Here is a 23961-nt window from a genome sequence, read left to right on the forward strand (position 1 = left end):
GGGTTTCTCCCTTTCCTTCAGTTATCCTCCTTATCCCACTTGGTCAGATGGGGGAGTATGTGAGTAGCTATTGTGGTCTCAGTTGCTGGCTGGGGTAAAACCATGACAGGGAAGAATAGTAGTAGCTCAAGAAATCCTGAAAATCACTTTCCAAGATGATGGCTCTGGAGGTCCAGAGTGGACCTCAGGATAAAGAAATGTCATTCTGAGCACAGTGCTGTGTTCATTCAGAAGGACTTTGGATCAGCCATGACTTTGTGTTTCAAGGAACAGCTGGTGGGGACGGAGAGACAGCAGCACAGGTGGGGACACACTGGGGTGAGAACATGGTGGGGAAGCGCATGGGGTGTCTGCAGCCTGTGGGGAAACAGCCATAGGCCTGGGACAGTGTAGGATGGACTGTGGTGGAGACGGCGAAGGGCGCTGGTAAGGCTGGATATCCCTGAAAGACCCAAGGTCTTTGTCCCCTTGGCTATGGCCGATGTCCCTGACAGCGAGGCCTAGAGGAGACACATGGTTGTCACGGCCATGGCACCCCATTGCCTCCTTGCACCCCCCAGGGAGTGTCACACCATTGTCCTGCACTGGGCATCATCCCCACATCCCCAGGAAGACCCCTGAGACACACGTGAGGGACAGGATCTCCCTTCCTAGGGGCAGGGGGTCAAGGCTTGGCCATTCTCCTTCATCAAACAAATCAAGGGTTTTCTCATCATCAGAGCTGCTGCACTTTGCCTTTGCCTGATGCAATCACTGCCTCCAATTATCTGCTCTAACGAGTCCCTGGGGAGGCTTTGTCAGTAACAGCCCTCAGTGGGGCCCATTAATGCTTCAAGGTACTTTGGGCTTTGCTTCTGACTTGGACTTCTTGAGGAGATTCTTCAGTCTGTCCTTGGGATCTGAGGTTCATGGACTCAGCACCAAATACGCCATGGGGCTCATTAAAACACAGAAAGCCCTAACGAGCAATGTTTCTTTCTGTAATTTTCTTCCAATCTTCAAGACTTGTAGAACTAACTGGAGAGGTTTCAATGGGACACTTACTGATGAAGATTTCAAAGAAGATTTCATAAAGGAGGGTTTTTTCTTTCAAGGGTACTTTCTGTCATTTTTCAGTGTATAGAAGAAGTGACAGCAGTGTTCTACAATGGACATTGATCCAGAGGGTCTCCTGAAGCCATCTGGACAGGCAGGAGAACAGTCCCTTGAGGCTGGACACTGTATGGACACCCTTGCTCCTCACCCCCCACCCCCAGTCTGCCCGTTCCCTCATTGGCCACCTGGGACTTGCATCACTTTTCCTCACATCAGACTTCTCCACTGAGCTCTGCAGGTGGATGCTGCAGCTCCTGTACACCAGCTCCCACCTGCTCTCCTGTGTAAACACTACACAATTTCATAAACACTAAACCACTTTCCTCAACTGTGTGTGTAAGCTGGATCTAATGAGGTCCACCACCCACAAGGGACATCCACACAAGAACTGTTTTAGACAGAGAGATAGGAAAGAATAGGTATAAACACAATTAACCTGTTGACTACCATGTTAATTAGACTTCTGAAGAATGGGGCAAGTTTGTAACTCCCCGAAGCTCAAAGCAGAAACCAGAGAGTTGAGAGGCAACTGAATGACCAAAGAGCAAGTGGAGGAGGAAACCTGAGAGCACTGGGAAGGGCAAACATCCAGACAGTCTGCTGGAAAGTTGTCCTTTGACATGGACATTTAATCAGGAGAGGTGGAAACTCCTGAATGATGACAGAGATGAAATAATAGAGTGTTGGTAATAGAAGTACAGGGGAAGACCAATATTTGTTTTTGTACTCTTAGTACACTTCCTGGTAATTCACTTTTTAGCATTTTTTTGTGTTTCTGGTGGGGGTTTTTTTGTTTGTTTTGGATTTTTGTTTTAATATGTTAAAAATAAGCCAACAAAAAACCCCAGAAACAAACAAACAAAACAAACAAAAAACAAAAACAAAACCCCAAACCAAACCACAAAACAACCACAACAACAAAGTGCACCCTTCCAGTCAGACATCAGTCATCAGTTGTCTCACCATAAACAGCCAGTGCCATTTTAGGGGCCCCAGTGCACCTGAGGTGCTGGCCTGGGGTTGGCATCTATCACAGAGGACCTGGGGGAGACCAGAGCACCTTGCAATGCAGTGGAGCCTTGGCAGGGGTTCCCAGGGCATCTACACTGGCACCAGGTGTTTGTGTCCCTGGAGCTGAAGACATTTGTGTCCTAAATCCATTCCCAGTTCTGGGAAACTCTTTTCTTTTCAAAGAAAAGAAACCCTCCCAAAGAAAAAAAGAAAAATAAAGAGAAGTATTTTGACACCTTCCTTTGCTTTGGATCTTTGTCTTCAGTTCTTCTTATTTTAATTTTCATTGACATTAACTGACATCTGATGGGCCTGCAGGCATTAAGCCAAGATCATTTTGTGTCTTGCATAGCGCCCCATGCCCTCTAAACCTTCCCTGCCCAGGACTCCTCACACTTTGCCCAGGGCAAGTCACACTGAGGTGTTGGCTGGTTCACTGCTTGAGATGTTGGTTTAGATGGTCACCTACAGCACAGCTGGATTCATGGCCCATAATCGTCTGCTCTGCTCCAGTTAGAAATAGAGCCCAACATCACAATGGGATCGTCAGAGAACTGAGGTTAAAGGGACCTCAGGAGTCTGCAGTCCAACTGTCAGAAACTGGGTCACACCAAGGTGTTCAAGCCTTGATTCAATCAGAGATTGAGAACCTGCAAAGACAGAGCCTGTGCAGCCTCTCTGGGTGATCTGAGACAGCACTTGGCTGAGCTCCTGGGGAAAAAGCTTTTCCTTATGTCCTGATTGAAGCTCTCTCACCTTCCACCCATTCTCTTTTGTGCTTCTACCACACACCATGGTGAAGAGCCTGGCTGTGTGTTCTCCATGGCCTCCTGTAAGAGTCGGTTCGAAGAACAGTATTTGCCTCAACATCACCATCAGGGACTTGGAGAACAGATGCCCTGATAGAAAGAATTGGACAATGGCTTGGAGAGAGGCCTGAGGAAAAGAATTGTGTTGTGCAGGTCTCTCCAACTCGGGGGCTACAGGTAACAATAGCTGCTGTATGGATTCCACCTGCTGCCGCAGCCGAACTTGCCCCCACCTCCTAAAAGGAATTGTGTTGTACAGGCCTCTCCCACCTGGGGACTATAGCTGCTGTCCAGAAGATGGATTTTCACCTGCTGCCTCAGCCAAACTTGCCCCCACCTCCTCCCTGCTACTAAGGCCAGCAAAGAAGAGCATGGGCAGAGGCTTGACGAAGGTCTTGATGTCGCCCAGCGGACCAGTAAGAGACCCCTGAACCGAGGTGATGCAGACAGGTTCTGGCAAGCAAAGTGGGGACTCTTCGGGCCTGCACAGTTAAGCCTGGATTGCAAAACAAAGGCGGTGATTGGCCTCAATCCATGGGAGCGAGGCGGGGCAAAGAAGCATAAAAGACGATTCCCAAGTGGACATCATTGAGCTCACACCACCAAGATGGAGGACCGGCAGGACGCTGTACGGGACCTGAGACCATAGGGACGCCTTTGGACTCGTGGTGGTAGCTAATCCTCTTTCCCCCTTTTTTTCTCTTTCTCTTTTCTCCACTTTCTCTATCGCGTGCCGCTTTACAGACAAAATAATAAAGTTAACACTGTTTGGTTGGATTATAACCCTGTAGCATTTTGGTCGCTTTAGATCAAAGTAAATGAACCATCACGAGTCCATCAACGAATGGACCGTGACATTAAATTGGTGTCATGGACAGGATTGTGAGAAAACAAAGGAGTGCAGGTACTGTGTGGTCTGTAATAGGGGAAGAAAGTTTCGCTCCATCCACACCTGGCCCTACATCCGATAAGGTGAGAGGTGTCCAGAAATCAAGGGGGGCGATTCAGATTTCCCGCACACCACACACACCTTGGTGTTGAGCGCTCCAAACTTGAGTTGAGGGCTCTGTCTCTTGGATCTCAAAGTGCAAAAATGGGTGTTGTTCTCATGTTGATGAGAATTGTCTGCTAGAGAGAGTGAAGGGGCAATCCTGAGTATTTGTGTAATTAAGTTGAGCCTTCCCGTAGCAGATTTTTGGCCCCTCCAGCCACTCAGGAAAGAGAAGGCTGACACAGCAGTTGCTGTGCTTTTGTATGACTAAGTTGTCCCTTCCCGAAGTGGGTTTGGTCCCTTCATAATAAGAATGACTGAAAAGGCTGATAATCAAGATTTTTGGTTAGGGAAAGACAGAGACATGTTCTACACACTTCTAGCAAAGTATGGGGCTCGCCCTCCCTACCCAGAGAAGACTGGGCTTGTAATAATTGGGCTGATTTACAGAGTGTAGTGGACCGAGTGATTTCTCTACAGACCAAGTCTAACTTTAGATCAGATAAGAACAAAGCTATAGTCTGTGCTGTCCTAGGAGCCAGCCTAGTCGCAGTGATTGAAGATCGCCTCAGGCAACGTAGTAATGAAAGCAAAATTATAGAATCCCTTGAAAATCTGGTGCAGATTTTGCAAAAAACAATCTCCGATTTAGAACAAGAATTAGAAAATTGTTTTCAATAATTAGAAAAGGAGAGGGAAGAAAACCGCTCATTAAAAGCTGCTCTAAAGGAGAAATGTTTAAAAAACACACAGGTGCTGAGGGAGCAGGAGATAGAGGAGAAAAGTATCCGACAAATAAATCAAATTTACCCTCAGAAAGAATTGGAGGAGACGAGGAAACATTATGAGGAATACCCACATGTGAGACCCTTAGTGAAAACAGAATATTTTTATGCAAATGAAGAGGATACTGACCCTCTTATTACAACTAAGAAAACACCTTACACTGCCACTGAGTTGGCCAAGCTAAAGAGAGAGTACAGTCGCCTCCCTAAAGAACCTGAAACGGAGCACGTGTGGCACATATCCCTAACTGGGAGAGACCAAATTCAGTTAAGTGAACAGGAAGCTCATGGTTACTGGGGGCATGAAGTTTTCTTAACAACTGGTGACAGACGTGCCCCATGGTCCCTAACCCAGCGAGATGCTTTTTGGGCTGGAGGGGAAAACCCTTTAGATAGGGCAGAGCCCCTGGCAATCACTGGCACACCTGATCAATCGCTAGAAAGTGCACACAAAGCAGCCTGCTTGCAAATGATACATGAAAGAAAATTGATTCCCGAATGTGAATCCTCAATGATGCTGCCAGTGAGTCCTGACATGATGACTCCCTTGATAAGGTGACTTCCAGAGACACTTAAACCTTCAAAGGACAATCGCATTGAGGAGCCCAGTAGAAAGATTGGAAGGTTTGATCAGAAGCCAGGGTACCAGAAGTGGGAGCCAGAGGGATGGAGCTGACACTACCATTGATTCACTGTTCACCCCTGCCCCGACTTCCCCCAACCAACCAAATACTAAAAAGGTGTGGATGTAGGGGGAAGCAGCACTAGAATTGATACGTTATAATAGGAAATATGGCCCTGTAAAAATCCTAGAAGAAAGGTTGAGAGGAATCTGTCATATTGAAGTCAAGAATCTGGCCCTTTCTACTGGCTGAGCTCTGGAGCTGAGGGACAACAGAGATGCTCTCAAGGATGTTTTTCAATAGTGGTACAATCACTAATAACAGTCACAGGGAACTCCGTATTCTCTGTGATGATGATGAAACAAACTTTCATTCCCAACAGTCATTGTTGCTTCTCAAAAGAGATGCTACGTCTTGGCAGCTGACCTCCTGCATGAAGTTCTTAGACCTGTGTTTTTTCTCTCTCCTCTACTTTTTTTGTGATTGAAAGAGGACACCTGTTGGGCAGAATTGCCCCCGAATTCTCGCTCTTCCACACCTGTTCTCCTTTTTTTCTGGTGTGAGGGGGAGGTGGCATAGGGGAGTTGTTTCTTTTTTAGCCAAAGAAAACCAAGGAACAGATCCCAGGTTGCTGCAAAGGCACAAGGGAATCCAGAATGTTTATGTGGTGTGCACTGACACACACCGTCACCTGCATTTCCAGTCTCTGAAGTCCCAACAGTGCAGCAGAGACTGGAGTTCTGAGCCCCTTTCATCTGCCCTGCGTGACACATGCAAAATGAAACTACCCCTGCCAAAAAGTTGGTTTTGATTCTCTTCACAGCCTGAGGCCCCACATGGGTCAGGAGATGAGCCAGGATACCCAATGAGGACTCACATGCTCTGCACTTAAAGTTCAGGTGTTCCCAGGAATCTCAGCAGACAAGAAATGTGATTCCTGGGTACAATGAGCTGGTCAAGAGCGTCGTCTCCATTTCTGTAACGATGGCTTTGCTGCCTGGCTGATGTGCAGACTCTGTACATGGATGCTGACACCTCTTAAGCAACCTGCTCTGAAAGGATCAACAAGGTGGGCATGAGGACAGCAAAAAAGAAGAATTTGGGTGGGGACAAATGAAAAGGGATGCACAAGATGTGGTCAGGGCTGTTTGGGGGCACTTGTAAAACAGCCGTGGACCTCATGTGAATTATTCCTGTGGCCAGGGAGAACTAGAGAACTGTCCCTAAATTGAAAACATGAAGGGGATGAAAGGACAGCATCATTCAGGCTGGATGGGACCTTGGGAGGTGTCTTGACCAACCTCCCGCTCAAAGCAGGGTCAGATCAGATAACTCAGGGCTTTATCCAAACACATCTTGGACACTTTCTGGGGTAGAGTGCATGCGCACTCTTGGAAAACAGCTTCCAGGGCTTGACTGTCCTCAGGATTGGAAAGTTTCTCCCTTTATCTAGAGCCTTTTAAGTCCAACCATCCAGATTGTTTTTTACCCACCTACCTGCACACCGATGCAGACCCTATTATCCTTCCTTGGACACAAGAATATTGCGGGGGATGATGCTGAATGCCTTGCTGACTTCCAGCTGACAGACCACCACTGCTCTTCCCACATCCAGCAACCCTGTCCTTTCCTCACAGAAAGCAAAGAGGATGGACAGACACAACTTGCCTTGGGTAAACCCCGTCACCTTCTCTTTCAGACACCCAGAAATGGGGTCCCAGTGGACATGTTCTGGGGCACAGCCCTTAGTTCCCCTGCTCACCCATTGGCCATTTTTGAAAAGTGCACAAAATGTGTGAGAGCTGCCAGTGGTCAGGGAGTCCCCCCAGTCTCCATGAGCTTTCCAAGAAGGTGGAGAGTGGCCTCACTGTGACATCGTCCTGCTGTCTCAGCTCCTGGGATGCTGCCCCTCCTGTCCCATAGTCTGGAAAGGATTGTGTTAGTTCCAGGGACCCCTGACTTGATCCCCATCCACTGCTGGTTGTTCTGCCTCCAGTCACAGAGGCCTGGGAGACCTTGCTGGTGAAGATGGAGGACCAGAGACACAGAGAATATGACTTCTTTTTCTTATTAATTTCATCAGTACCCACACGGTGTCTTTGTTTCTCCTTTAACTGTTCCTGCAGTAGTAACAGCTCATTATGGGGCCCTTGAATTACCTTACAGGTCTAGACTGAGTTTTGATCTGGCCTGTTGCTGTGCTTGAAGACTGCTGTGCTTGAAGACCAGAGGAACTAACTTCTGCCACCCTGCCTTGGCAGTTTATTCCATCTGTGTCACAGCTCTGTCTGCAACGCTGACAGCTCCAGCTCACCCAGTCAGGTCCCTGGCTGAGGACATTGCCTCACATCTGGGCTGAACCACCCCAGCTGTGGCACCAGGAAACCTGAGTCGCCCCATGGAAACCTGGTACCAAGTGTCCAAGAGCCCATGTGAGCAAAGGCTTTGATTCAGAGCAGAGACATGAGATGGCCAAAAGATTGCTGAATGTCTCTCTAGACCTAGGAGTATAAACCCAGAATATAATGCCTAAATTCATTCTGGGGAACATATTCCTCCCCCAGTTTGGAAAAATTAGATCCTTTGCTGTAACATTCCTGGTGTCCTGCCTAATGATGGGACAAGAAAAGGTGATTCTCATACCAATTTACTTTTTAATACAAAGAACACAATGCTGGCAAGAAGTGTCACTGCTGAAGAGAGAGAATCAACATCACTGATTACTTGAGATTGTTTCAAAGCATGTGCCCCTGGAGCCCCAGGGACAGCTGGAGGGAGCCCAGAGGGGACAGAGAAAGGGACATCATGGACTGCTCCTGTGCTGCTGAGCTGGGCTGGGCTCCTGGGACAGAGGGAGCTCATGGCAAGCGGCAGCGCTGCAGAGAGACAGCTCTGCCCAGGAGCAGCTCCTCTGCAAAGCGCAGCAGGGCTGAGGGCTCTGCCTGCAGCACCAAGGAGAGAGGAGTCAGGCAGAGAGAGGGAAAATGCAGTCTGGGGTGGTGAGACAGCTGAGAGCTCACTGGGGGAGAAATCTTCACAGTCCTTAACACAGTAAGTCTCTGGGTGCAGGGTGGTGCAGATGAGGATCCTGCAATTATCTCGCAGAGCTGGCACGTCCCATGGCTGGTGTGGAGGAGAAGGGTCTGCTCCTCAGCAGGGATTCCCTGGACGGACAGGGCACGACAGTTGCCTTCTCCCAGCTGCAGGGGGTGAGCACCCAGGGATGCCCAGGGCTGTCCTGCAGAGCAGGGTCCCTGCAGGGACTCTGCTGCCTGCCAGGGTCAGCGCTCAGCCTGCCCGGGGAGATCCCAACAACACTGACGGGAGAAGCTGTGGGTGGAAGGAGCGACCCCCAGCAGATCAGGGTCCTTCTGCTGTTGAGAGGGAGCTGCGTGGGTCAGGTCAGCTCACAGCTCCAGCTCAACCCCAGGACATTTGCAGATGTTCCTTCTGAAGGACACTGAGGAAGCATTTATCTCATAGGGATGATTATAAGTTTTGAGTTTTTTCCACTCTTGGTTGTCTGGGTGGGCAGTGGGACATGGGAATTTCTTTCTCTGCCCTGGAGAAGGTGCTGAGACCCCAGTTCTCGTTAGGACTTGTCAGAGCTGCTCCTGAGCCCCTGCACACACAGAGCTGCCCCTGGGCAGTGCCCAGTGCCAGGAGAGGTGAGCAGGACAGAGCTGAGCATGGGAGATGGGGTATGTGACACTGACAGGGAGCAGATTCAGGGGCAGAGAAACAGCTCCCAGCAGGGACAGCTCCAGGCAGCAGAGACATGGGCAGGGAGAGGGAGCTGTGACCAGAAATGCTGGGGAGGGGATTCAGGAAGCCCCCTGCCCTCCCCTGTAGTGCAGACGCATTTCCCAGTGCAACCCCCTGGTCTCCTCCCCTCCCCAGCAGAGCCTCTGCCCCAAAGCCATGGAGTCCAGGTAACGAGTCTCCACCTCAGCAGCTGGACCTCCAGGTGAAGGGTTTCTGGAACGTGGTACACAAAAGAGGTGCTAAAAGTACTTGCTCTACAGTGTCATCATGTGAGTGGCAGCAGCACAGCCAGGTAAGGAGAAGGTTTCACATCATGCCCATCTGCCTTTCTGTCCTTGCTGTATTTTTCAGGAGCACTGCAGTGTTCTTCCCTGTTTCTCCACCTGTCCCTGGTGCTCTGACTCTCTGGACTTGGGGTGGGAATGTGGGTCCATTTCAGTTCTGACACCAACGCAGGGGGTCTTGCCCCAGAGGTGCATTCATGGAAATTAGGTGCCCAAGCTGCATTTTAAGCTGTGATGACCCGTGTTTGTCATTTGGTGGAAAAGGAGAATTAGCTGACACATGCCTCCATCAGGGATGAGGTTTTTCATGAGAAATGGCATGTTTATTTTGCTCATAGAAGTCTCCCCTAACTTATCACTGTCTCCTCCTCCTTGCACAGGTCCTCATGTTCACAGGCAGAGCAAATGTCCAACAGCAGCTCCATCACCCAGTTCCTCCTCCTGGCATTCAGAGACACACGGGAGCTGCAGCTCTTGCACTTCTGGCTCTTCCTGGGCATCTACCTGGCTGCCCTCCTGGGCAACGGCCTCATCATCACCACCATAGCCCGTGACCAGCACCTCCACACCCCCATGTACTTTTTCCTGCTCAACCTCGCCCTCCTCGACCTGGGCTCCATCTCCATCACTGTCCCCAAATCCATGGCCAACTCTCTGTGGGATACCAGGGTCATTTCCTATGCAGGATGTGCTGCCCAGGTCTTCTGTGTATTTTTCTTGTTTGGTGCAGAGTATTTTCTTCTCACCATCATGTCCTACGACCGCTACGTTGCCATCTGCAAACCCCTGCACTACGGGACCCTCCTGGGCAGCAGAGCTTGTGTCCACATGGCAGCAGCTGCCTGGGCCACTGGGTTTCTCAATGCTCTGCTGCACACGGCCAATACATTTTCACTGCCACTGTGCAAGGGCAATGCCCTGGACCAGTTCTTCTGTGAAATGCCCCAGATTCTCAACCTCTCCTGCTCAGACTTCTACCTCAGGGAACTTGGGCTTCTTGTAGTCAGTGCCTGTTTAGCTTTTATGTGTTTTGTGTTCATTGTACTGTCCTATGAGCAGATCTTGAGGGCTGTGCTGAGGATCCCCTCTGAGCAGGGACGGCACAAAGCCTTTTCCACGTGCCTCCCTCACCTGGCCGTGGTCTCCCTGTTTGTCAGCACTGTCATGTTTGCCTACCTGAAGCCCCCCTCCATCTCCTCCCCATCCCTGGACCTGGTGGTGTCTGTTCTGTACTCAGTGGTGCCTCCAGCAGCGAACCCCCTCATCTACAGCATGAGGAACCAGGAGCTCAGGGATGCCCTGAGGAAACTGATGGCTGGATTCTTTTCAAAGTCATTAAACTTCCCATCTTCTGCATATCACTCATGACATAACTCATGACAGGTCCAGCCTATCTTTTTTTTTAATTTTGTATTTGGAGATGATTGTTTGGAGTTGGGGGAAGGCTTGTTTGGTTTTGCTTTTTTAACTATGATCATATTGCCCACAAAGAAATGTTATTACTCGTTCCACTTCTCATTCTCTGTTCACCTTTATAGTTTGAGTCATAGACTTTGTAAATGAGAAGTCGTGCTCTCTGTGTATTTAAACAAAATAAATACCCTGCAGTGAAGAGTTTGTCTGAGATCTTTTCTCTGCAACCTTTGTGAAGGTCAATACAATGTGTCTGTTGGCAAAGATGGAGGAAACAGTCCCAGCAGAGCTGCTCTGCCAGGGAGCACCAGCCTTGTTCTTTCCAGAGTCCTTCTCTTTCCACTTCCCCACTCTCCTTCTCAGCCTTTGTGCTGCTGCAAGGCCTGAGGGCTCCCAGGGCTTGGTCACAGTCGAACTGTGTGTCGGTCCTGTGACCAGGACAGGCAATGGGCACTTCTGTGACAGAGCTGGCCTCAGAACAGCATCTCCAGCAGCAAGGGGATCTCCTTAGCACAGTGCCTGAAGGTTTAGATCTTCTTCCAGAGTTGTTTTAAAGAACATGCCTAAGGAATAGACTCTCAAGGGGCTCATTGTTTGGCTTGTTTCTCTGTGGGCTCAGTGTGATGGGATCAGGGTCCCAGTGTGGCTTTCGAGGGACTTTGGGCTGGTTGTTCAGCAGTTGCTTGTTGGTGGCCAGCACCCATGCACATGGTGAATAAGGCAGGGTCCCTCTGAGCACCCTCCGTGGCCACCCAAGAGTTTGTGTGGGACACAGTCAGTGGCAGTGACCACCATCAGCTGGGGCTGCCTCCCAGTCTGACCAGTACGGCCCCGCAGAGTCACCACAGCCCGGGCACCACAGCCCACTTGACCTACAGAGCAAAACCTCCAGCTCGGGGGCTGTGGGGAGCGTGGGGACAGGGTGCAGGAATGGCAGCCAGGCCAGTGCAGGTGTGCTCTCCCTAGGAAAAGGCTTTGTGGGGAGATGGGATGTCCCAGGGGAAGAGCAGGACACAGTGTGTGTGCAAGAGAGACATGGAAACAGTCTGTCATGCTGCCGGGTGCCAGCTTGGGGCTGTTGCCTCTTGCAGCCACCATTTTGATCATTGTCCTCTCACCAGGTCTCAGAGAGCTTGTTCTTCCACCCATGGAAGGACACCGAATGACTAGGTCAGAAATCCAGGTTTGCACTGAGGGTAGATGTGAGCATGCACATCCTGTGCGGGGGCAGATGTACCCTAATAAGCACAAATGCCATCAGCTGTTCCTGTGGGTGCCATGGAGGCCTGTAGGACAGTGTATTGAGGTCACTTCATGTTGAGAGTAACTTCCCCAAGAAACCACCGGCATGCAGCACTGGGATGTGCTTCCTTGAACCGAGGTCCCTGTGTCCTCCCTGGAGACCTGCTACAGCTCCAGCACCCAGACCCACTTGCTGCCCAGTTTTGTGGCTGACAACGGCACCATCTCTGCTCACAGATGTGTTAGGACTATTTTCTGCAGCTCTTGCATATGCCGAGCATTTGCATTTCAGAACCATTTCTCCCCTTCCTGTTCACATGGGCATCCCATGAATGCATCACTGCTCTCTACCCCAGTGTAGACAGGCACAAGGCCTTCTCCACCAGCTCCTCTCACCAGTGCCACTGTTTTCTACAGCATCCTCATCCTTGACTGTGGGATGCCCAGAACAACCCTCCCAAGACAGTTTGACAAAGCCACTGAGCAAAATGCTCAGGAAAGCTTTGAGGTGCACAGAGAGCCCATGAACATGTTGACAAGCTGCTCTCTTCTGAACAAGCCCAGAAGACCTGGACAGCATTTGCCGTGTCCCAGAAACTTGCCTGGAAGGTTGGGTTATGGAGAAAATTTTTGGTGCAGGAAGGGGCAGACAGGTGCTGGTGGAACTGGCTGGTGTGACCGTGAGACATGTCTCGAACACCTCTAGAAAAGTCATGGCTCTCAGGGAGGTTGCATAGTGCTCTGAGAAAGAAAATATCAAAAATGGCTTACCATAGCATCATAGAATAATTGTGGTTGGAAGAGACCCTTAAAATCATTGAGTCCAACCATAATCTAAATCTGGCACTAAACCATGTCCCTAAGAGCCTCATCTGTCTGTCTTTTAAACACGTCCAGGGATGGTGACTCCACCACCTCACTGGGCGGTCTGTTCTGTTGCTTCAAAATCCTTTCTGTGAAAAAATGTTTCCTAACATCCAATCGTAACCTTCCTTGGCACAAATTGAGGCCATTTCTTCTTGTCCTCTCACTTGGTACTTGTTAGAAGAGACCAACATGCTCCATACTACAACCTCCTTTCAGAGAGCTGTAAAGAGTGATAAGGTCTCTCCTCAGCCTCCTTTTCTCCAGACTGAATTCCCCAAGGTCCTTCAGCTGCTTCTCGTAAGACTTGTGCTCCAGCCCCTTCACCACCCTTGTCACCCTCCCCTGATCTCTCTCCAGCACCTCGATGTCTTCCTTGTCATGAGGGGCCTAAAACTGATCACAGTACAAGGGGATGATCTCTTCTCTAGTCCTGCTGGCCACACTGTTCCTGATACAAGCCAGGATGCTGGTGGCCTTTTTGGCCACCTGGGCACACGCTGGCTCAGGTTCAGCTGCTGTCAATGAGCACCACCAGGTCCTTTTGTGCCAGGCAGCTTTCTAGTCACTCTTCCCCAAGCCTGTAGTGCTGCCTGGGTTGTTCTGACCCAAGTGCAGGACCCAGCACTTGGCCTTGTTAAGCCTCCTACAATTGGCCTCAGCCCAACAATCCAGCTCATCTAGATCCCTCTGTATGGCCATCCCACCCTCCAGCAGATCAACACTCCAGAACAATTTGTCGTCATCTACGAACTTACTGAGGGTGGACTCGATCACCTCATCCCCATCATCGATAAAGAGGTTAAACAGAACTGGCCCCAGTACCAAGCCCTGGGGAACACCACTCGTGACCGGCCACCCACTGGATTTGTCTCCATTCACCGCAACACTTTGGGCCTGGCCAAAGCATCCTTGTATTCCTCTTAAGCCTCCCATCACTCCTTCCAAAGGTTATAAATTCTCTTTTTATTCCTAAACTGCAGACACAACTGTCTGTTCAGTCAGGCCGGCCTACTTCCCCGCTGGTTCGCCATCCGGCACACGGGGACAGCTGCTCCTGCGCCTCTGAGATCAGCTTCTTGAGGAGAGACCAGCTTCCTGGACACCTTTGTCCTTCAGAACTGCCTCCCAAGGGACTCTGCCAACCAGCCTTCTGAACAGGTCAAAGTCTGCCCTTCGGAAATCCAAAGTAGCAGTTCGGCTGACCGCCCTCCTGCAGTCCAACTCCTGTCCCTGCACTGCACACCCCACAGTTCACCCCGTGTGTCTGAGGACAGTGTCCAGTCTCTTCTTGAACACTGTCAGGTTGGGGCTGTGACACCTCCCTGGGGAGCCTGTTCCAGTGTCCAGCACCTCTGGGTGAAGAACCTTTTCCTCATGTCCAACTCACCCTCCCCTGGCACATTGTCCTGCCATTCCCTTGGGTTCTGTCACTGGTCACCAGAGAGAAGAGATCAGTACCTACCTTTCCTTCTCCCCTTGTGAGGAAGCTCTAGCCACCATGAGGTCTCCTTTTAGTGTTTTCTTCAGCTCTGATGGTCAGAAACCCCTTGGTTTGCTTTCTGCAGCAGAAAGGAGAAGCCACGACCTCGAGGCAATGGGAAGGGGGATCATGTCCCTCACACACGGCTCAGGGCTCTTCCTGGGACCATGGGATGTGGGTGTGCAAGGCCGAGAGAAGGACAACACTGGTACAGCAACTTCCACCTTCTCCATGGGGCTGCAAGGAGGCAACGAGGCCCCAGTGCCATGAGGACAACATGTCTTCTCCTGGGCCTCAGTGGCAGGGACAACTGCCATGGCCAAGGGGACAGAGACCTGGGTTCTGTTGGTCCCTTCCAGCCTCACCAGTGCCCTTTGCCATCTCCATCACAGGCTGTTCTACACGGTCCTACACCTGCCCCTCTTTCCCTGCAGGCTGCAGACACCCATCTCGCGTCCTCTCCGTGTTCAAATTTGTCAAATATATTTCTTAGTAACAACGTGAAGTGAAAAGCACTCCTCACTGGAACTGCTGTATTTATGTTAACACGTTCTATATCTCCTCTTCTGTCTTTTTTTTTTTTTTATGATTCTTCTACTTATTCTCTCTCCAGAAACATCTCCAAGTCAAAAATTATTTCAAATCACAGAATACCTCAGGTTTGAAGAGAGCCCTTGTCTCACTCATCTTGTCTCACTCTCCTGCTCAGGGCAGGGTGAACCAGGGGAGGTTGCTCAAGGCACCCACCCAAGTTTACATCATCCACAAAGGCACTGAAAGTGCACTCTGTTAAATCATAGAAGGGGAGAATAAAGACGTTCAACAGTGTTGGCCCGAGTGCTGGTCACTGAGAGATGACACTGGTAACTGGCTGCATGGAGGACTTTGTACCACTGATGATATTTGGGCTTGATGGTTCAGCCGACTTCCCAAACAGCATCCACTTCTTGAGCCCCATCAGCAGCACTCTGCCCAGAAGGAGACCATGTCTGAGGCCTTGCAAATGCCCTGTACACAACATGGCTTTCTTTCCACTGTCCATTTGTGTTCAGCAATCTTTTCCTTGTCCATCACATTCCTGGAAATGGCTGCAGGAGGACGTGTCCCATCCCCTTCCCAGGAAGGGAGATAGGGTGGCTGGCTTGCAATTCTCCCAGTTCCTGTCTGTGCTCTTCTTGAAGATGGGTTTGAGGTCTGCATTTTCTAAGGACCCCAGATCCATTCTGGTTTCTATGGCACATTTGAGAGCACAATCCGGAATCACGGGCAAGGGTGACATAGCAGACTGGAGCACTTGCAATGAGTCTGTCCAAGGCAGCTGAGATGAATCTCACTGGGCCACTGGGGTTTGTTCCTGGAGCCACACACAGAAATGTCAGGGTTCTGTGAGGTGTTCACATCTGAGCTGGCTTCATGGAATCCTTCTGCACCCAGGGATGTTCAGAGACAGAGTCTCTCCATTTTACACACAGAGGCAGGAGTCACAGTGTCTCTCTGACCTCCTGTTGCCACTCCAAAGGGTCGAGAGACACCTCAGCCCTGTGGTGTGTCACCCTGCTCTGCACTCATCTGAGATGTCCCACATCATGAGGAATGGACACGGGGACCTCAATTCAAGGAAGAACATCCCAGTGCTGCATGCAGGTGATTTCCCGTGGAGTGTTCCTCCCACCATGAAGTGACCTCAAGACCTTTTTTGTGCCACAGGCCTTCATGGAACCCGAAGGAATAGTTCATGGTGTTTGTGCTCACTCGTGTTCATGTCACCTCATGTACATTATGTGCATGCTCACATCTCATCTGTACAATACAAACTCGGACTGCTGAACAACTCATTCAGTGTCCATCCGTGGAGGGAAGAACAACCTCTACGAGATGGGGAGAAAGGCCAGTGCTGGAAATGGTGGTTGTGAGGGGCCAGTTCATGACGATGCCCTGGGGCAGCTTCCATGGGGTGTCCAGCGCACAGGGGCACAGCCCAGCCCCTGCTCTGCTGGTCCTGCAGGTCTCTGGCAGGAGGCCTGGCTGTGAGAGGACACTGCTGTGTGCCCAGCCCTGCACACACACACTGTGCAGCTGTACACTGATGTTTGCATCTGCATGTCACTTCAGCGTGTTCTACAGTGAAGCTTTGAAAAAGAGCTAAACCTTCAGGGCCTGCCCATAGGAGAACACCTTTCTTTCTGGAAAGGCTGTTGTGAGGCCAGCTCTGTCACAGCAGTGCCCATTGCCTGTCCCTGCCTGCGCTCACAGGACTGACACACAGCAGGACGGTGACCAAGCTGCCAGAGCACTCAGGCCTTGCACCAACACAAGGGATGAGAAGGACAGTGTGGGAGTGGAACGAGAACAGCTCTGGAAGGCCAAGCGCTGCTGCTCCCTGGCAGTGCTGCCAGGCTGGGCTCTTCTCCCCTCCTCCCATGCACACAGAACTGTCCCTGCAGCTCCAAAAGGCCTTGCAGGAAGAATATATATTGAAAAACAAGTCACTACAGGACCCTTTATTTTGTTTAAATACACACAGATCATGGCTCCTCATTTACACACCCAGTGGTTATAAAAGAAAAGCAGAAAGGAATTTTGAAAGGGGATGACAATGTTATCACAATAAAAAAAACATCAATAGCAACAGAAAACAGAGATGAGAGGCTGGGCCTCTAAGTAGTTACATTAAAACTGCTATGTAGAATGAGGTGGACAGTTTATTGCTTCGGAAAACACTTAGATACGAGTTTCCACAGGGCATCCTTGAACTCCTGGTTCCTCATGCTGTAGATGAGGGGGTTCATTGCTGGAGGCACCACCGAGTACAGAACAGACACCACCAGGTCACGGGAAGAAGAGGAGATGGAGGGGGGCTTCAGGTAGGCAAACATGGCAGTGCTGACAAACAGGGAGACCACGGCCAGGTGAGGGAGGCACGTGGAAAAGGCTTTGTGCTGTCCCTGTTCAGAGGGGATCCTCAGCACGGCCCTCAAGATCTGCACATAGGACACCACAATGAACACAAAACACCCAAATCCTAAACAGACACAAACCACAAGGAGCCCAGCTTCCCTGGAGTAGGACTGTGAGCAGGAGAGCTTGAGGATCTGGGGGATTTCACAGAAGAACTGGTCCAGGACATTGCCCTTGCAGAGTAGCATTGAAAATGTATTGGCCGTGAGCAGCAGAGCACTGAGAAACCCACTGGCCCAGGCAGCTGCTGCCATGTGGACACAAGTTCTGCTGCCCAGGAGGGTCTCGTAGTGCAGGGGTTTGCAGATGGCAACGTAGCAGTCGTAGGACATGATGGTGAGAAGAGAATACTCTGCACCTAACAAGAAAGCTAAAAAGAAGACCTGGGCAGCAAATCCCGCATAGGAAATGACCCTGGTATCCCACAGAGAGTTGGCCATGGATTTGGGGACAGTGATGGAGATGGAGCCCAGGTCCAGCAGGGAGAGGTTGAGGAGGAAGAAGTACATGGGGGTGTGGAGGTGCTGGTCACAGGCTATGGTGGTGATGATGAGGCCGTTGCCCAGGAGGGCAGCCAGGTAGATGCCCAGGAAGAGCCAGAAGTGCAAGAGCTGCAGCTCCCGTGTGTCTGAGAATGCCAGGAGGAGGAACTGGGTGATGGAGCTGCTGTTGGACATCTACAGCCTCTGGGCATAGGGCACTGACTCAAAAAGAAAAGACATTGACAAGTTACAGGAGACTTCTCTGAGCGAAATCCAAGCCATTTCTCACACACCCTCCCCTGCTCCACACCCCTTGTCCTTTTCCAGACCTTCCTTCAGCTCCGTGGCTGAGCCCTGGGTGGTGCTGGCTGGAGGTGCCGTGAGGAGCAGGGCCTGTGCCCGCTGGCTGCCCAGGAGTCAGCCCTGCTCTGCAGCAGGGGGTCATGGGAACGGGGGAACAGTGTCCAGTCCTGGGGTTCAGCTGTGTCAGATGGACCCGTTCCCGGTGCAGAAGGGACTGTCAGCATCTGCTCTCCTAGTGATAATGAACCAGGACAGAACAAGGCAGTTTGAGAGGCTTGTTTTTTTGCAGCTTCCTGCAACTCCACTGGAGAGTGTTGTTGGGTGTCAGAAACCCTCAGCATTTCTGCTGCACTCAGGGAGAACAGAGCGAGTCCTGCGAGACCAGAGGATGCCTGTGGGTCAGTGCAGAGTGAGGGCAGCTGCTCTGTCCCTCTGTCTTGCTCCAGCTGCCCTTTCTGAGATGGAGGCTGATCACACTGCCATGTTACCCTGAAAAGCCACTGGGCACTGCTGAGAGCAGAGGGACCCACCTCAGACCATGACATGTCCCACCCTTTCCTCAGGTCTCAGCACCCCACTTCTATCCCAAGACACACGCAGCTCATTTCACAAACCGAACTGCATTTCTTCCATCATAGCATCTCTGCACTTCTCTGTGGGGAATTCAGATAATGCTCATTCCCCTGCCCCACAGACTGCATTGCCCACAGCCCCACAGGTCAGAGCAAAGCTGGGACACGTGTTCCCATGGACACACCTGCAGGAAAGGACCCACAAGATCAGGCTGTGACTGTGCAGCTGAAACTCCCATCCCCAGAGAGCCCGACAGCAAGAACAAGATCACAACAACAGTGACCCAGAACAAGAAGGAAAATGCGGTGAGGGTGGGTGTGAGAGAGGCCGGGGCAGAGACAGCCAGGCACTCAGACAGCGTCACCCTTCCCCAGCTGTGCAGCCACCTCCCACACACCAGCATTGCCGGGCAGCTGCTCTCAGCCCCTGTGCTCTGCAGAGGGAACTGGAGCTCTGGCTGCACAGGAGCTGCTTCATGCCTTGGAGCCCCCGGCCCTGAGGGCAGAGGCTTTGCTGGGTGGGAGAGGAGGCGAGGGGGCTGCTCACAGGAGTGATCTGCACTGCAGAGGATGAAAGGGAGTTTTCTGTGTTCCCCCTCCCATAACAATGCCAGTTTTATTTTCCTGTCATTTCTGATCATTTCCCTGCTGCCTGGAGATTCTCCTCCTGGGAGGTGTTTCCCTGCCCATGCCTCTTCCCTGTCAGTGCTCACAGACCATGCCACCCTCTGTGCCCTCACCCTGGCCCTACAGATCCTGCCTGTTCACAGGGCACTGCCTGGGGGCATCTTCCTGTTTGCAGGTTGGAAAACAGGACAGGTCAGACTAAGGCTGACGGGTTCAGCAGATGTGATGCTGGTGCTGTGCACAGGCAGAGCAGCAGCTGAAGGGATGTTATGAGGCTTCTGGCAGATGTACTGATCATTCAAAGTTGCAGCTCAGGAGTCACAGTGACTTGTTTAAGCACGAGAGCTCACTTTCATTTTAACCTTACCTGCACCCCCCAACCCTCGGGATAGGAAACTGAAAAGACAGGCTCAGGAAAGCTCCCTATCTGTCTGCTAATCCTTGCATTGATCTTCTGCTTGAGGCATCCACTTGGAAAAATCCTGGGGGTGATCTGGAGCTGTGAGCAGCTCTGATCCACACAGCACCCCCTTAACAGCAGAAGCACCTTTCCTGCCTTGATAGGAGTCTCTCCTTCCCCCCACAGCTTCTCCCCACAGCACCGTGGGGATCTCCCCGGGCAGTACTGACCCTGGCAGGTGGCAGAGTCCCTGTCCCAGCACAGCCCTGGGGTGCAGGGACCCTGCTCTGCAGGACAGCCCTGGGCACCCTTGGCTGCTCACCCAGCTACACAACTGTTCAAAATTGCCTGATAACAGCCCCCTCCTTACAGATCCCTCAAGCTGTGCCTGTGCTAACTTGAGGAGATGCCTCCAGGAGCTACAGCTGCATTGCCCTGCACCCACAGACTTACCGTGTCAAGGGCTGCAAAGATTTCTCCTCCAGTGAGCTCTCAGTCATCCTCCCAGTCCTGACCACCTTTAATCTCTCTCTGCCTTGCTCGTCTCCCTGAGATCCCCAGGCAGAGCCCTCAGCCCTGCTGCGCTTTGCAGAGGAGCTGCTCCTGGGCAGAGCTGTCTCTCTGCAGCGCTGCCGCTTGCCATGAGCTCCCTCTGTCCCAGGAGCCCAGCCCAGCTCAGCAGCACAGGAGCAGCCCAAGGCACTTTAATGACCCCTCTGGTGGGTTTGCTGCTGAGTCCATGAACTTCAGACCCTGGAGGAAGCTGAAGAAACCTCTCAAGAAGTCCAAGTCAGATTCAAACTCCAAAGTTTCCTGTAATGTTAATGGGTCCCACTGAGGAACACTACTGAGGAACAGACTCCAGGGTCTGGTTAGAGAAGAAAACTGGAGGCAGAGATGACAGGTCAGGACAAGCAATGTGAAGGTCTCTCTGATGCTGAGTAAACCTGGATGTGTTTCATTAATCAAAGGGCCAAGCCCTGACCCCCAACCCTGGGAAGGCAAATCCTGTCCCTCCCACATTGCCCAGGGCCCTTCCTGGGACACTGTGATGTGGAGCTGTGCAAGGCCAAGGGCAGGACTATGGTCCCACACCTCCCAGCTTCCTGGCTGGGGACAAGGAGGCCATGAGGCCCCTGTGCTGTAAGGACAAGGTGTCTCCTCACAGGCATCAGAGCTGGAGACAACAGCCACAGCCAAGGGGAGAAGGAGCTCATGTCTGTTGGGGGCTTTCAGCCTCTTTACATCCCTTGATCATCTCCACGACAGCCTGTCCTATGCTGTGGCATCACCTGCACCTCTTTCCCTGCAGGCTGGAGACATCCCCCTGCTGCCCCACCTTGCTCTTGTCTGAGCATCTTCCTTCCTTTGCTGATCTCTCTCCATCCTCCCCAGCTGTTCCTTGAAGCACAAAGCCTTGGGCTGATGCAGACTGCCTCTGGGTGACCTGCTCCACCACAGCACTGCCCTTCCACTCACATTCCTTCCTGCTTATGTCCGGCCTGGACCTCCCCAGCTGCACTTTTTGCCATTATTTCTTTCTCGTACTGTTTCCCACTGTGAAGAAAACCTCCCCCATCTCTGAAACCACCCTTCAAGCACTCTCAGGCTACTCCTACACTGCTGCAGCCTCCCCAGCGCTGCTGGGCCAGAGCAGCCCAGGTCCCTCAGCATCCCACACCATGTGCACAAGGTCCTGAACCCTGCCTTGGCAGAGCCCTACGCTCTCCAGTTCCTCCCTGCTTCTCCAAACCGGGAAGCCGCACACTGGCACACACCCATGTGTGTGGGGTCACACCAGTGCTGAACCGAATGGGATGAGAACTCCAGGTGTCTGGGTCCCCACGCTCCTCCTCATGCAGCCCCGTGTGCAGCTGCCTTGTTCGTGGTGAGCGTGCAGCACGGACTTGTGTGGCGGCCCTTGTAGTGCCCAGGCCCTTCTCCTCAGGGTCACTGCTCAGCGTGTCAGGTCCTGCTCTGTCCTGATGGATGGGGTTATTCTCCTGCCCCGATACAGAACTGTCCACATCTCCTTTTAAAACTTCAGAGATTCCTGATGGTGGAACCCCAAAGTTTCTCAAGGTCTGGACTCTCCCTGGACCGCTGCAGCCGCATTCCCTCCAATTCCAGCCAGGGCAGGGACCACTCGCCCGGGGAGCCCCCGGTGCCCCCTAAAGAAAAGGGGCCTCAGCCTCCAGGACTCTCCTGAGCCCAGAAAGACGCCACTAAAATAGCAGCAGTAGCAGGGTTCCATCAAGAGTTTATTCAAGAAAAAAGAAATAATTTCCAATTTCCCTAGCACAGTCTTTCAGTGCTGCTTTCTCCTCCTTATGCTGGTGCCTCTCCCTGACTGCTGTGCCCCACTTTCGGTGGCACCAGATTGTTGGGGGGCATGGCCATGTGCCCCCACAGGCTTTGTCATTGGTGCCCTCACTCACAAGGGAAAACCCATCTTGTCACTCTCCACATAAAGGAGCTCCATACATCCAAGCAACTTCTTCACTCTGAGGGAATCCCACTGCTGATCCTTCCAGCCCGTCTCTCCTGAAAAGCCCGTACCCACCCAGTGCAGCACCCCAAGCTGTGTGACTTGTCCCACCACGCCTTGGCGGTGACTCCATGGGTGTCAAACAGCACAGGCTGCAGCTTGTCCTGGCTGTGCCCTTGGCTGAGGGCATCAGTGCACAGTTGGGCTGTGGCACCTCAGCTGTAGCACCCGGCCAAGCTCTGATAGTCTTCGGGAAATCTGGTTGGTATCAAGAATCCAGGTCCCCATGTGTGCAAAGGTTTGACTTCAGAGCAGAGCAATGTCACAGTGCTTGGCAGATGGAAAGTTAGGGCTGAAATTGGGCAACAGGAGAGTGAGCAAGCCCTGCTGTCCCCAAGGCCAGAGAGAAACAGGGCTGGGAATGACAGACCTGGAAGGAAATGTGTGTTTTGTCAGTGGCGTCTCTGCTGCCCCTGAGGTATTTGGGCAGACGTGTCACTGATCTCTAGGAATGACAAGGTGCTGCTGACAGGCCCAAGGTGACAATGGTTTGTCTGTTCCTTGATTGTGTTATCAAGGGGGTGAGAACAGGGTGGTGAAAAGAAAAAAAGGAGATTTGGAAGTGTAGCTATACGCATGGACACCTGGCGTGATGCGCTTCCTATTCAAGGGCTGCCCTACATCTCCTGGATAGAGAAGGGACAAATCTTGCGATGCTTCAGAGGTGGGAATGAGTTTCTTGCACAAAGGCACCGAATCTGTCTGCAATGCTGTCTGGGGTGTCTGTCCCACACTCACTGTGGATGGGGATGGCTGCCCTGGACAGGACCATCGCTGTCCCTGCCCAGTGCATGTAGGGGTGTGTGAGAGCCTTGGCACCTCACGTAACACTGCAGGCCTGTAACTGGCATTAAAGGGAATAACCTCCCTGAATTTGATTTGTCAATAGAATTATAGAATAATTTCAGCTGGAAGAGACCCTCAGCATCATCGAGTCCAACCATAACCCAACTCTAGCACTAAACTATGTCCCTAAGAAACCCAATTGAATGTCTTCTAAACACCTCCAGGAATGGTGACTCCACCACTGCCCTGGGCAGCCTGTTCCAGTGCTTTTCCATGAAGAAATGTCTCCTAATATCCAATCTGAACTTTCCCTGGCACAACTAGAGAACCTTTCCTCTCCTCCTATCACTTGCTACTTGGGAGAAGAGTCCAATACCCTCCATGCTACAATCTCCTTTCAGGTAGTTGTAGAGACCAAGAAGGTCTCCCCTCAGTCTGTTTTTTTCCAAGCTAAACAGCCTCATGTCCCTCAGCTGCTCCTCATAAGACTTGTGATCCAGGCCTGTCACGGTCCATTCGGTGATGGACTCGTGATGCTTCATTTACCTTGATCTTGAAGTGCAAAATTAAGGCAATCAAAAAGCCAAGAGGTTGTAATTCAGTCATCAATATTTCTTTATTTATTTTGCCTGTAAAGCGGCTTGTGATAGAGAGAGTGGAGAAAAAGGAAAGAAAAGAAAAGGGGAAAAAAAAGGGTTGGCTACCACTACGAGATCCAAAAACGTCCCTATGGTCTCAAGTGCCGTGAGAAGAGTCCTGCTGGTTCTCTGTTGTGATCCGTGATCCTTTGGTGGGGAGAGCTCAACGATGTCCCGTCGGGAATCGTCTTTCATGCTTCTTCACCCCGCTTCGCTCCCATGGATTGAGGCCAATCTCTGCCTTTGTTTCGCAATCCAGGCTTAACTGCACAGGCCTGAAGA

At 51.5% G+C, this 23961-nt stretch overlaps 2 protein-coding genes across 2 annotated transcripts; one reads left to right on the forward strand and one right to left on the reverse strand.

Moving 5' to 3' along the window:
• The first annotated feature begins 9768 nt into the window (after positions 1–9768).
• Positions 9769–10731, forward strand: LOC136000385 (olfactory receptor 14A16-like). The gene has a single exon (XM_065654165.1). The coding sequence runs from the start codon at positions 9769–9771 to the stop codon at positions 10729–10731; it is 963 nt and encodes a 320-aa protein (XP_065510237.1).
• Positions 10732–17067: 6336 nt separating this feature from the next.
• Positions 17068–18000, reverse strand: LOC136000280 (olfactory receptor 14J1-like). The gene has a single exon (XM_065654058.1). The coding sequence runs from the start codon at positions 17998–18000 to the stop codon at positions 17068–17070; it is 933 nt and encodes a 310-aa protein (XP_065510130.1).
• Positions 18001–23961: the final 5961 nt, after the last annotated feature.

This window comes from Caloenas nicobarica, chromosome 32 (genome assembly GCF_036013445.1).
Source record: "Caloenas nicobarica isolate bCalNic1 chromosome 32, bCalNic1.hap1, whole genome shotgun sequence".
Classification (NCBI taxonomy): Eukaryota; Metazoa; Chordata; class Aves; order Columbiformes; family Columbidae; genus Caloenas; species Caloenas nicobarica.